This window comes from Protomyctophum parallelum (genome assembly GCF_964188405.1).
Source record: "Protomyctophum parallelum genome assembly, chromosome: 21".
Classification (NCBI taxonomy): Eukaryota; Metazoa; Chordata; class Actinopteri; order Myctophiformes; family Myctophidae; genus Protomyctophum; species Protomyctophum parallelum.
In genome coordinates this window covers 3498849-3514115 of record NC_139713.1, presented here as the reverse complement: position 1 = coordinate 3514115, position 15267 = coordinate 3498849, and the positions used below count along the sequence as shown (strand labels likewise).

General features: G+C 43.2%; 1 protein-coding gene across 1 annotated transcript in view; it reads left to right on the top strand.

The window, feature by feature from the left end:
* Window positions 1-6218, top strand: part of polm (polymerase (DNA directed), mu) — a gene marked incomplete at its 5' end in the record, with an annotated part of 35340 nt that extends 29122 nt beyond the window's left edge. Inside the window, 4 exons of the mRNA XM_083792940.1 lie at window positions 753-878; window positions 4690-4800; window positions 5737-5820; window positions 5968-6218. Coding sequence (XP_083649066.1) covers window positions 753-878; window positions 4690-4800; window positions 5737-5820; window positions 5968-6054 — 408 coding nt within the window. The 3' untranslated portion in view covers window positions 6055-6218. The remainder of the gene's footprint in view (window positions 1-752; window positions 879-4689; window positions 4801-5736; window positions 5821-5967) is intronic.
* Between the last annotated feature and the right edge of the window lie 9049 nt (window positions 6219-15267).

The window sequence follows — 15267 nt, the reverse complement described above, 5'->3', positions numbered from 1 at the left end:
ACGAATTTCCACACGTGGACAATAAATGAAACTAACTAACTAACTAACTAAGTCCTGAGCGTTTTCTGAAAAACCTCATGTTTCTAGAGTGCAGTACTTTCATCCGACGGAGCATTGGTCCGAACGACAACCTACCTCCTCCCTCACCCTAACCCTAACCTCCCCCGGGGCAGACACCTGAACCTACCTCCTCCCTCACCCTAACCCTAACCTCCCCCGGGGCAGACACCTGAACCTAACCGCAACCCTCTCCCGACCCGCAGCGCACCTCGGAGCAATGCTCTGTCGGATGATAGTATGCCTCCAATGTTTCTATGTCAGTCGTTTTCATGTCAAGGACCCCCAAGATTATATGTAATTGGCCGCCGAGCCCCATCTGAAAATATGTTGTTCCAGGGACCCCCCCCAGAAGCAAAGATTTGACTTAAAAACGTTCGCTCTGAAAGAATATATATTCCAAATGTGTGCCACATTTTCACGATTAAAAAATAAATAGCAGACCTACAAGCTCATAGCGCGGCACTCGGTGCCGCGCTATGAGCTTGTAGATCTGTTATTTTTCAATAGCTAAAGTATGATGCTTAAAACACCAAAAGGGGGTCCCCACCCAAAATGGGTTAAGCATCATTTATTTTGGGTTACTTTAGGAATACCAGGCTGAGCAGTTCGCCCGGAGCGAGTTGGTAAAAAGGGGCGACTTCGTTGGTATTCTCCACAAAAAGCTTTTCAAAAAGCATCCCCGTCTCCTTCAGGGTTTGCTGTTGTACCAGAAAATCACAAAGAACTCCTACCTGGAGAGTAAAGAAGGTCCCAGTCGGTCCGCGTCCACCATGGACCGCTTCGAGAGGTGCTTCTCTATCTTCAGGCTGGACCAGGAGGTAAGAGAACATCCAATCCATCCATCCATCTTCAACCGCTTATCCATAGCCTGGTCTTGATTGATTGATTGAAATATTTATTAACAGTTTGCAGAAGTACAGTACATTTCAAGCACAAACTCAATACAAAGACTGTTAACTGTGAGTGGACGACCCAATTAAGCAGTACACTTGTTTACAACAGGGTCCACCATGTTCAACTCATCAAAACCTTTAGAGACGTACAAATACACTTCTATATAGTTAAAGAACAGAACAGGAATTCATCATAAAGGAAGCAAAAAGGGAAAAGAAACATATACAGTGAGGGGAAAGGGGGGTGGGGGGGGGTATTCAGATTTTACGGGGGCCAGTTTCGAATTGCAGCCGTCCGTAGGTGCCCTTTGAGAGCGGTTTTGAAGGAGTCAAGGGATTCACATGTCTTAATGACTGTTGGTAGGGCGTTCTACATTTTGGTGGCATAGGAGCGAAAATAATTTAGTCCCTTGTTTGTGCTGAATCTGGGTTGTACTACCTCTGGTGTTGTGGGTGTGGACTTCGTTTACATTAAGGAAGTATTTGGACAGGTACATGGGTATCTTGGTGGTGTATCAGGAGGAAGTCACTAATGTTGTGGGCAACAGCTCCACCAGAGAGCTCCAGACTTCCCTCTCCAGAGCAACATTAGTGACTTCCTCCTGGGGGGGATCCCGAGACGTTCCAAGGCCAGTGAGTCGATGTGTTTCCTCCAACTGGTCCTTTAAGTCTGCCCCGGGGTCTCCTCCCAGTGGGACGTGCCTCGAGGACCTCCCTAGGGAGACGCTCGAGAGGCATCCTAACCAGATAAACCAAATAAAAACACATAATATAATAATATACCTCACAATATGAAGACGATACATACGTAAAGTTGACAGAAAACCCAAACCAACATAGTCTCTATCAGCGAGGAAGTTTTGTTTAGTGCAGCAATGGCTGAGTGGACCAAACTCGGCTACAATAACAAACCTTTTCCCAACTCAAAGTTGATCAGTAACATATAATACTATTGTGACTGCCAAACATGTGATGACTTTATCGTTCATATCAGAAAGTGTGTGTGTGTGGGGGGGGGGGGGATGTTTTATGCTTTTAATATCCGATGCAGAGAGTCAACTGTGAACTTATGACTCAAAAATGGCAAAAGATGTCAGAGGACCTTAACCCATTTTGAGGTTATAATTTAGCTATTGAAAAATAGCAGATCTACAAGCTCGCTACAAGCTTTTAGGTCTGCTATTTTTGAAAAATCGTGAAAATATTCATAAAACTGGAGGATTTAGAAGATGTCATTTGACTTGACACTTATCTGGCAAACGCACACAAAACAATGCAATAAGGAAATGGGTGACATACCGTGTGTGACGCCTTCTGCAAAGAACCATTAGGAGTTCAGTTGTTTATCTTATTTATCTTATTCTTCTCGTATTTTGTAGAGACTCTTTGACGTGAAAAAAGAGCTTTCCTTTCTTCTCTGTTCCTCTGTTTGTTCTGACCCAGCAGGTGATTGTAATGTTGCTGTGATTATTAGGGTCACGTCAAACATTGCCCAGTAGATGGCACTATATCTCACCATGCATACACCATGCAAATACCAATCAAATTAAATAAAGATTAAATACCCAGCAAGCACGGTCAGGACCTGGACCAATCAGTGACGTCTCTGTTGGGCCCAGATCAAGTCAAACCAGAACTAGTCAGATCATTGCATGTTCTCCCCGTGTCCCCTAGGGTAGGTACCCTCACATGTTCTCCCCGTGTCCCCTAGGGTAGGTACCCTCACATGTTCTCCCCGTGTCCCCTATAGGGTAGGTACCCTCACATGTTCTCCCCGTGTCCCCTAGGGTAGGTACCCTCACATGTTCTCCCCGTGTCCCCTAGGGTAGGTACCCTCACATGTTCTCCCCGTGTCCCCTAGGGTAGGTACCCTCACATGTTCTCCCCGTGTCCCCCTAGGGTAGGTACCCTCACATGTTCTCCCCGTGTCCCCTATAGGGTAGGTACCCTCACATGTTCTCCCCGTGTCCCCTAGGGTAGGTACCCTCACATGTTCTCCCCGTGTCCCCTAGGGTAGGTACCCTCACATGTTCTCCCCGTGTCCCCTAGGGTAGGTACCCTCACATGTTCTCCCCGTGTCCCCTATAGGGTAGGTACCCTCACATGTTCTCCCCGTGTCCCCTAGGGTAGGTACCCTCACATGTTCTCCCCGTGTCCCCTAGGGTAGGTACCCTCACATGTTCTCCCCGTGTCCCCTAGGGTAGGTACCCTCACAAAAAACATGCAGTAATCCTGGTCTCTAAACTGCCTCCCCCTGGCCAGCCGGGGCGCCTGATGGAGGGGAAAGGAACTGGTTGGAATAACGTGTTCCTTCCACGCGCTACGTCCAACCAGGGAAACTCCCCCCTGTCAGGTGTAAAGGAGCAACTTGGACACTCAGGCATGAAGGAAGCATGAGTTCAAGTCCGTTGCTCTCCCCTTGTCCCCCATATATGGGGACTAGGTTGGTCTCCCCTTGTCCCCCATATATGGGGACTAGGTTGGTCTCCCCTTGTCCCCCATATATGGGGACTAGGTTGGTCTCCCCTTGTCCCCCATATATGGGGACTAGGTTGGTCTCCCCTTGTCCCCCATATATGGGGACTAGGTTGCTCTCCCCTTGTCCCCCATAATATATGGGGACTAGGTTGCTCTCCCCTTGTCCCCCATATATGGGGACTAGGTTGGTGGAGGGTGTGTAGAGCCCAGGATCACATTAGATGATTGACACAGGGGTGAAAAATGGGTTACAAAATCGTGGGATAAAAATATATATAACTAGTCAGAATGATCTGGCCCTGAATAAGCTACATTATTTCAACGTAAAGATCATAATTCACATATTTATATTTTCCAAAACATAAGCTAAATACCCATCTCTGGGACGGCTACAGTGGAGCTAAATACACGAGCAGACCACATACTGTACTTCTAAGTGAATCCCTAGACTCCTTCAAAACCGCTCTCAAAGGGCACCTACAGACGGCTGCAATTCGAAACTGGCCCCCGTAAAATCTGAATCCCCCCCACCGCCCCCGCCTTTTTCCACTCACTGTATAATTATGTTTCTTTTCCCTTTTTGCTTCCTTTATGATGAATTCCTGTTCTGTTCTTTAGCTACATAGAAATGTCTATTTGTATGTCTCTAAATGTTTTGATGAATTGAACATGGTGGACCCTGTTGTAAACAAGTGTAATGCTTTATTGGGTCGTCCACTCACAGTTAACAGTCTTTGTATTGAGGTTTGTGCTTGAAATGTACTGTGATTCTGCAAACTGTTAATAAATATTTCAATCAATCAATCAATCAAAACACAAATCTGCATCCAGAGAGGTCCCTCGAACCTTTACCTAACGTAAATGAAACCATGATTTTCCTCTATATACAGTACTTCATCTCACGGCAGCAGTACAGTATATCGCATAACATACAGTAGCTGATCTGCTTCACAAGCTCACAGAGTGTTGTGTGTGTGTGAGCTTGTAGATCGGCTTTTTTCTGGGATTAACCCATTCTGGGCGGGAACCCCTTTTGGTGTTAGCATCACGTTATGCTTTAGCTATTGAAAAATAGCAGATCTACAAGCTCATAGCTTGTAGGTCTGCTATTTTTGAAAAATCGAAGACATTTTTAGAATCTGATCTCAGGTCAGAATGGGTTAATAATGAAACTGTCAGGATGTAATAGACATTTTTAGAATCTGAACTCAGGTCAGAATGGATTAATAATAATAATAATAATGTGCCTCATGGCCAGGAGGGGAGGAGCCTGGACGGCGTGAAGGCGTGGAGAGCAGTGAGGGTGGACCTGGTCGTCTCTCCCCAGAGCCAGGCTGCGTTCGCTCTGCTGGGATGGACGGGCTCCAAGGTAAGAGCCAGGCTGCGTTCGCTCTGCTGGGATGGACGGGCTCCAAGGTAAGAGCCAGGCTGCGTTCGCTCTGCTGGGATGGACGGGCTCCAAGGTAAGGCCCCCCTCCACCCACCCATTTCCCCCCCCCCATACTGTATGTAAGAGTTGCCGAGCGCTCAAGGCTCCAAGAATAGACGCAGTCCAAGAATGTACATCTTTTGTTGTATTTTATTTACCTCCAAAACTGATGAACAGCCCATATGACGGATTGTCACAGCCCGGGTCTGAGGCAAAACAAAATACTGCAAAAATAATACTGGCCACAATAATACACTTTCAAAAACCAAAAGTAAGAAATAAACACTTGATAACTAAACAAAGACAAAAACAACAAACCTTAAGAACTAAAGACACTGAAAACAGGCTATGCCTTCCCTGAAGACCCTGGCAGCTCTCCCTTGGTGTTGTCTCTTTGCTGTCTCAAGCCAACTGAGCAATCTCCCCTCAGCATTTACAGCCTCCCTTATATACCAGGTGAGACCCCACCCACAATGATTAGTAATTGGACCATCTACTCAAACAAGGTAAAAACACAACCCATGAGATAGACTAACTATACAATTACACATTTCCCTTAACAGACTCTGAATGTATTTCAAGGCATCAAATAAATCACAAAACAATTACAATAGAATGAATGCAACACAGATAAGGGTATATGATGCTACACATGGCCACACCTCCAAGGAGCTAGATGACCGTCAATGAATGGAAGCAACTGTGCAGTGTGTGTGTGTGTGTCATGATCACTTTTATATTGTGGAGTCTTCTAGTGTCTATAGGGCACGGCTTGCCCCGTGACACTGGACATATTTTCTCCCATTTTTGAGGGGCGCTAGCCCCTCATATATCCAGCTTTTAGTCTATGCTTCCCTGTGTTATTCCCTCTTCTAGCTGTTTGAGAGAGACCTGCGGCGCTGGGCGAGACATGAGAGGTCCATGTCTCTGAGTAGCCACGCCCTGTTTGACATCAAGCAGGTATTATGGACGAATAATTATGCTAAATTATTATGGACGAATAATTATGCTAAATTCCTGTCAGTCCTTTTTTATTTCCCACTCTTTGATTTTTGGTATTATATTTCTTGTGTTTGTGTGTCTTTCTTGTCGCTCACCCACACAAAGGGAAAGCATCTGAGAGCTGATTCTGAGGAGGAGATCTTCGCTCATCTGGGCCTGGACTACATCCCTCCCTCTGGGAGAAACGCCTGACCTGAGATCATCTGGGCCTGGACTACATCCCTCCCTCTGGGAGAAACGCCTGACCTGAGATCATCTGGGCCTGGACTACATCCCTCCCTCTGGGAGAAACGCCTGACCTGAGATCATCTGGGCCTGGACTACATCCCTCCCTCTGGGAGAAACGCCTGACCTGAGATCAGGTCTTTACAGGTCCCTGGGAGTCCCAGGGGACCCTGAGCTGAATGATAGTTTGGAATCAAATTTAGACCTGAGGACGATTCTACGAATGTTTCTATGTCAGTCGTTCTCAAACTATTTCATGTCAACGACCCCCAAAAATATATGTCATTTGTTGATTAAATATATGTCATTTGTTAATTAAATATATGTCATTTGTTAATTAAATATATGTCATTGGCCGCCGACCCCCATCTGAAAATATGTTGTTCCAGGGACCCCCCAAAAGCAAAGATTTCAGTTAAAAACATTCGCTTTGAAATAATATGGGTCTGTAACTCTGAGAGTGTACAAATGGAGTTAAATTAACATTGATTTTACAATATAAATTGGGGTCTCAGAGTTAGAAATGCCATTAAATTCAATTTAATGTGGGTCCGTAGCCTCGTTCATGTCAAACTGGGGGTCCTTCAAATTAAACGGGTTGAGAATCACTGCTAGAGCCGTAAAAATCTTCTCTTATGGGGGTCCCTGGCATGTCTTTTCAAATGGGGGTCCCTGGCATGTCTTTTCAAATGGGGGTCCCTGGCATGTCTTTTCAAATGGGGGTCCCTGGCATGTCTTTTCAAATGGGGATCCACAGGGCTAATTAGTGTCAATTTGGGGGTCCTTGACATGAAAAGGTTTGAGAACCACTGGAGATCCAAGAGGGAGTGAGATTATGGCCAACAGGACATAAACATCTGTTATGATATGATTATGGTTATCTGATTATGGCCAACAGGACATAAACATCTGTTATGATATGATTATGGTTAACTGATTATGGCCAACAGGACATAAACATGTGTTATCTGATATGATTATGGTTATCTGATTATGGCCAACAGGACATAAACATCTGTTATGATATGATTATGGTTAACTGATTATGGCCAACAGGACATAAACATGTGTTATCTGATATGATTATGGTTATCTGATTATGGCCAACAGGACATAAACATCTGTTATGATATGATTATGGTTAACTGATTATGGCCAACAGGACATAAACATCTGTTATCTGATATGATTATGGTTAACTGATTATGGCCAACAGGACATAAACATCTGTGATCTGATATGATTATGGTTAACTGATTATGGCCAACAGGACATAAACATCTGTTATGATATGATTATGGTTATCTGATTATGGCCAACAGGACATAAACATCTGTTATGATATGATTATGGTTAACTGATTATGGCCAACAGGACATAAACATGTGTTATCTGATATGATTATGGTTATCTGATTATGGCCAACAGGACATAAACATCTGTTATGATATGATTATGGTTAACTGATTATGGCCAACAGGACATAAACATCTGTTATCTGATATGATTATGGTTAACTGATTATGGCCAACAGGACATAAACATCTGTGATCTGATATGATTATGGTTAACTGATTATGGCCAACAGGACATAAACATCTGTTATGATATGATTATGGTTATCTGATTATGGCCAACAGGACATAAACATGTGTTATCTGATATGATTATGGTTAACTGATTATGGCCAACAGGACATAAACATGTGTTATCTGATATGATTATGGTTAACTGATTATGGCCAACAGGACATAAACATCTGTTATGATATAATTATGGTTAACTGATTATGGCCAACAGGACATAAACATGTGTTATCTGATATGATTATGGTTATCTGATTATGGCCAACAGGATAAACATCTGTGATCTGATATGATTATGGTTAACTGATTATGGCCAACAGGACATAAACATGTGTTATCTGATATGATTATGGTTATCTGATTATGGCCAACAGGACATAAACATCTGTTATGATATGATTATGGTTAACTGATTATGGCCAACAGGACATAAACATCTGTTATGATATGATTATGGTTAACTGATTATGGCCAACGACATAAACATCTGTGATCTGATATGATTATGGTTAACTGATTATGGCCAACAGGACATAAACATCTGTTATCTGATATGATTATGGTTAACTGATTATGGCCAACAGGACATAAACATCTGTTATCTGATATGATTATGGTTAACTGATTATGGCCAACAGGACATAAACATGTGTTATATGATTATGGTTAACTGATTATGGCCAACAGGACATAAACATGTGTTATGATATGATTATGGTTAACTGATTATGGCCAACAGGACATAAACATCTGTTATGATATGATTATGGTTAACTGATTATGGCCAACAGGACATAAACATCTGTTATCTGATATGATTATGGTTAACTGATTATGGCCAACAGGACATAAACATCTGTTATGATATGATTATGGTTAACTGATTATGGCCAACAGGACATAAACATCTGTTATCTGATATGATTATGGTTAACTGATTATGGCCAACAGGACATAAACATCTGTTATGATATGATTATGGTTAACTGATTATGGCCAACAGGACATAAACATCTGTTATGATATGATTATGGTTAACTGATTATGGCCAACAGGACATAAACATCTGTTATGATATGATTATGGTTATCTGATTATGGCCAACAGGACATAAACATCTGTGATCTGATATGATTATGGTTAACTGATTATGGCCAACAGGACATAAACATGTGTTATGATATGATTATGGTTAACTGATTATGGCCAACAGGACATAAACATGTGTTATGATATGATTATGGTTAACTGATTATGGCCAACAGGACATAAACATCTGTTATGATATGATTATGGTTAACTGATTATGGCCAACAGGACATAAACATGTGTGATCTGATATGATTATGGTTATCTGATTATGGCCAACAGGACATAAACATGTGTTATCTGCGCCTAGAGTTGAAAATATGTGTATACTGAACAAGTCAAACACTTCTGGGGTTTTGCAATAAATGAGTATTGATTATTTAATATAAGTTGTATTTATTTTGTGTTAGAATGGAGGGTGTACAGTGTTGCTGTGCTCATTGTACAGTATAGCCAAGGGGTACTTTCACTGAAATCAAGGCAGCAACTGTAGCAAATAAATTAGGCATTTCCTTTCATAAAAAAACACCCTAGAGTTTCTCACTCCCATTTACTGTATAGATTTATGACTATTGCCTCATTTCCTGTATTTGCATTCACGTCGTAATATGAAATGTAATTAGTTAGTAGTTTGACCAAGGGGGGGGGGGGGGGGGGGGGGGGGCTCAGGGGTAGAGTGGCCGGATGGTAAACTGCAAGGTTGCTAGTTCGAACCCTGTGGGCTCTTCCCCAGAGTTACTGTCGAAGTGTCCTTGAGCAAAGACTCTGAACCCCTAATTGCTCCCGATGTGCTAGTTGGTGCCTTGCATGGTTTCCTCTGCCATCGGTGTATGAATGTGTGTGAATGTGTGTGTGAATGGGTGAATGTAATGCACAATCTATGTAAAGCGCCTTGGATAAAGGCGCTATATATAAATGCACCATTTTCCATTTTGACCAATGACTTTCCACTTTCAAAATTTTTAACTATTGTAGCTTATTGTTATTTAGTTGCATCGGTATACTGTATGCAGAATTAAATGGGTTACATTTCAAACAAAAAGCACAAGTTGATACAAAAACACAGTGTGGAGTTTACAACAGGGTCCACCATTTTCAATTCATCAGAACATCTCCCTGTGTCTCCTAGGGGAGGTACACCCACAAAAAACATGCAGTAATCCTGGTCACTATACTGCCTCCCCCTGGCCAGCCGGGGCGCCTGATGGAGGGGAAAGGAACTGGTTGGAATAACGTGTTCCTTCCACGCGCTACGACGTCCAACCAGGGAAACTCCCCCCTGTCAGGTGTAAAGGAGCAACTTGGACACTCAGGCATGAAGGAAAGCATGAGTTCAAGTCCGTTGCTCTCCCCTTGTCCCCCATATATGGGGACTAGGTTGCTCTCCCCTTGTCCCCCATATATGGGGACTAGGTTGATCTCCCCATGTCCCCCATATATGGGGACTAGGTTGGTGGAGGGTGTGTAGAGCCCAGGATCACATTAGAATGATTAGATGATTGACACAGGGGATAAAAATGGGTTACAAAATCGTGGGATCAAAATTATAAAAGCCTTTCGAAATAAATCACAGAGACATAAAGGTTGCTTCAGTCAGCCTAATTTGTTGTCGGGTTGAGCATGCATGCACTTTGATCCCTGGAACAACTTTATCTTCAAATTAATGACCTCCATCCTCTCCCTCTCAGCTAAAAGGGCTCCTATTACCTTATCAGAGATTAAAATAGGGTGCATTTTGCATCCCAAAACGCAGTTTATACAACAACGACCTCTGCATCCACGGGATGCACTACTGTACTACTGTACTGTTTTTTTATTCTAGTTTATTTTGCTATAGCTTTAGTTATAATAATCATCTATTCCTCTGTTTTCTACATGAATTTAACCACATTATAACCATATAAAATGAAATGGGAGTTAAATGCTGCAATTTGTAAAAAATGGCAAAATAATATGACTCCTAACGTGGTTGAAGTGGGACTCATAAAATGTCCCTGGGGCTCATTTCTAAAAGACCATCATCCCTGCATCCTGGGGCTCATTTCTAAAAGACCATCATCCCTGCATCCTGGGGCTCATTTCTAAAAGACCATCATCCCTGCATCCTGGGACTCATTTCTAAAAGACCATCATCCCTGCATCCTGGGACTCATTTCTAAAAGACCATCATCCCTGCATCCTGGGACTCATTTCTAAAAGACCACCATCCCTGCATCCTGGGACTCATTTCTAAACCCTGCATCCTGGGACTCATTTCTAAAAGACCATCATCCCTGCATCCTGGGGCTCATTTCTAAAAGACCATCATCCCTGCATCCTGGGGACTCATTTCTAAAAGACCATCATCCCTGCATCCTGGGACTCATTTCTAAAAGACCATCATCCCTGCATCCTGGGACTCATTTCTAAAAGACCATCATCCCTGCATCCTGGGACTCAATTTCTAAAAGACCATCATCCCTGCATCCTGGGACTCATTTCTAAAAGACCATCATCCCTGCATCCTGGGGCTCATTTCTAAAAGACCATCATCCCTGCATCCCGGGACTCATTTCATTGAAAACCTATTTACTGCCTTATAGACAAAAGGTATCCTTCCTCCAAGTTGTGCTGCTTGACAAGGCGTGAAGTTTGCAGACTTGAAAAGAAAAGAAAAGGGAATCCAAGGAACTCCGTCTTTGGTGAAAAATTAAATCGTTTATTTGATTATTTGAGCGAGGCAAATAAATAACAGGACCACGTTTCGACCAAAAGGTCTTCGTCAGGGTCTATCTCAAACCCCTTTTGGTGTTAGCCTCATGTTATGCTTTAGCTATTGAAAAATAGCAGATCTACAAGCTCATAGCGCGCCACCGAGTGGCGCGCTACGAGCTTGTAGGTGTGCTATTTATTTAAATCGAAGAACGAACGACTGACAGAAACATAGCTTTTTCAGAAAACTGTCAGGATGTATGTATAGAAGTCTTTTTTTTTTAGAATCTGATCTCAGGTCCAGAAATGGGTTTTATAAATGTGTCTCTCACTCAGTCTGGCGTGCATGCGTCTTCTCCACCACGGGGATCAGGGGAGCCGCAGTATGCCTGCGCTTTCTTCCTATGCTCCAGCAGGACCAGCCAGCCAGTCAGTCAGTCCCGCTGTCTCCATCAAAGCCCCATGGGAGCCTCCTTTGAAGGCCCTGATAGGGATCAATGAACAGAGAAAGACATCTTTAACTGACTGTGTTAACTGGGGGGGGGGGGGGGGGGGGGGGTCCTACTGACTACTGGAGACGACACAAGTAATACAGATCAATTGCTCCCTGACGAGGTGTCGTTTCATTGTTCCTGATTTACATACGAGATCCAATCATCATCTGTTAAAATAATGTCTGCCTGCCTGGCCTGGCCTGGCCTGCCTGTGGCCTCCATTCATGGCAAGGCAAGGAAAGGAAAGGATGTTTTCACTGCCTTGTTGTGTTACAGCCTGATCGTCTCATCTCCGATCACTCAGAACATCTGGAGATAATAATAACATAATGCAGGGTTTGTTTTATTATTTTTAATGCACTTTACATTTGGAACAGCTGCTGTAAAGCATTCAAAGGTCTACATCATTTAAAAAAAAAAGATTTCCATGCGTAAAAACAAACCACTATACAAAATCATACAAAGGAATTCATCCGACATGACATTTCATGCCTTATACGGTTTAAATGTGTTATTTTTTGAAGTGAAACACATTCTGTATAGTTTGATTTACATATTACATTTAACATTTACATATTACATAAGACAAGACATTGTAATAATGTATTGTATATGTAGGCCATATACATAATGTACTGTATATGTAGGCCATATACATAATGTACCTACTGTATATGTAGGCCATACATGGACCACCGTAATAGAAAGCGCGTGGTGGGGATAATCCTTGTTAGCCCATTCTGACCTGAGATCAGATTCATACGAGGTTTCCACTGGACACACGCTGGTCTGACGAACCCATTCTGACCCGAGATCAGATTCTAAAAATGTCAGTCGTTCTTCGATTTTTTTTTTAAATAGCAGACCTACAAGCTCGTATCGCGCCACTCGGTGGCGCGATATGAGCTTGTAGAACTGCTATTTTTCAATAGCTAAAGCATAACATGATGCCGACACCAAAATGGGTGCCCGTTCAGAATGGGTTAGACATTAGGGGCTCCATTTCCGTCCCCTCGTCCCTTCAGCTTCTTTGCCTTTTTTTTTTAAACTATTTTTGCAAAACATTTTTGAACAGTTAAAATGTCCAGTCTACAAGCTCACAACGTGTCAATGTAGATTGGCTAGTTGAACTATTCAAAAATGTTTTTACAAATAGTAAAAAAAGGCAAAAGGTTTAGGCATAAGGGGTTTAGCGGGAGACGAGAATGGAGCCCAATGTCTGTCATCTCATCCATGCCCCTGTGGCTGTGTGTGTGTGTGTGTGTGTGTGTGTGTGTGTGTGTGTGTGTGTGTGTGTGTGTGTGTGTGTGTGTGTGTGTGTGTGTGTGTGTGTGTGTGTGTGTGTGTGTGTGTGTGTGTGTGTGTGTGTGTGTGTGTGTGTTGCGTCCATAAAAGAGCAGCAAACAGCCCCATTAGAGATGAAAGAGTCTCAATGGAGCCAGTCAGAGAAAAAAAGACCCCCTGTCACCAAACACACACACACACACACACACACACACACACACACAATGAGTGGTGACACCTTCGCTGACCATGAGAAAACACTGATACACACACACACACACTGCAGGATACAACAATGGCACCTCAATGCAAAATGTGCTATTCTGTACAAAATTAAGAAAAATTGGTCTTAACTAAAGTATAGGCTACAATTCAGGGGTGGGCAACTTTGACGATGGAAAGGGTCGCTATATAGTTCCACACTCACTCCAGAGGGCCACTATAGTTCCACACTCACTCCAGAGGGCCACTATAGTTCCACACTCACTCCAGAGGGCCACTATAGTTCCACACTCACTCCAGAGGGCCACTATAGTTCCACACTCACTCCAGAGGGCCACTATAGTTCCACACTCACTCCAGAGGGCCACTATAGTTCCACACTCACTCCAGAGGGCCACTATAGTTCCACACTCACTCCAGAGGGCCACTATAGTTCCACACTCACTCCAGAGGGCCACTATAGTTCCACACTCACTCCAGAGGGCCACTATTGCACCACTCAGTTCACACGGGTGTGATTTTTTTTATTTCAAATGCCATTCAAATGACTTTAATTATAGTTATGTTAACTGTATGAACTAAATACTTTAATTATAGTTATGTTAACTGTATGAACTAAATACAAATACATTGGACATAAAGTAAATAACATTTGAACAGGCCTAGTACTCATTAAGCTACTAATCTAGACTGAAGTATAAAGCGGGTCATGTTTGCATGTTTGGAATTGTAACAGCTGAAATCAATAATGTACCAGAATTCTGATATTAACCTGTGGGCGACATTAAGGGCCGATTCATACTCCTATTTTACCGCTGTTTCGGCACTGTAGTGCCGAAATGATTTCGGCTCGTCAGAAATTTTCAGTAGCACCGAAGAGCCGACTTTAGCACGGTCCTACCCCCCCCCCCCCCCCCACCCCCCCGAACCTCAAATGACGTCACATTGTAGGCTCTACAGAGCCAAATGACGTCACATTGTAGGCTCTACAGAGCCAAATGACGTCACATTGTAGGCTCTACAGAGCCAAATGACGTCACATTGTAGGCTCTACAGAGCCAAATGACGTCACATTGTAGGCTCTACAGAGCCAAATGACGTCACATTGTAGGCTCTACAGAGCCAAATGACGTCACATTGTAGGCTCTACAGAGCCAAATGACGTCACATTGTATAGGCTCTACAGAGCCAAATGACGTCACATTGTAGGCTCTACAGAGCCAAATGACGTCACATTGTATAGGCTCTACAGAGCCAAATGACGTCACATTGTAGGCTCTACAGAGCCAAATGACGTCACATTGTAGGCTCTACAGAGCCAAATGACGTGATATTGTAGGCTCTACAGAGCCAAATGACGTCACATTGTAGTCTCTACAGAGCCAAATGACGTCACATTGTAGGCTCTACAGAGCCAAATGACGTCACATTGTATAGGCTCTACAGAGCCAAATGACGTCACATTGTAGGCTCTACAGAGCCAAATGACGTCACATTGTATAGGCTCTACAGAGCCAAATGACGTCACATTGTAGGCTCTACAGAGCCAAATGACGTCACATTGTAGGCTCTACAGAGCCAAATGACGTCACATTGTAGGCTCTACAGAGCCAAATGACGTCACATTGTAGGCTCTACAGAGCCGAACCCACTTTTATTCTGCTCTAAAATAGGAGTATGAATCGGCCCTAAGTGAAGGCCGCCAGTTGCCCATGTATAGGCTATCAGTGGTTCCCAAACTGTGGTGCCTGCACCCCTTGTGGTGAGCGAGCACCTTTTGTGCGCGACATGAAGAGGCTAATGTTGGTGCTATG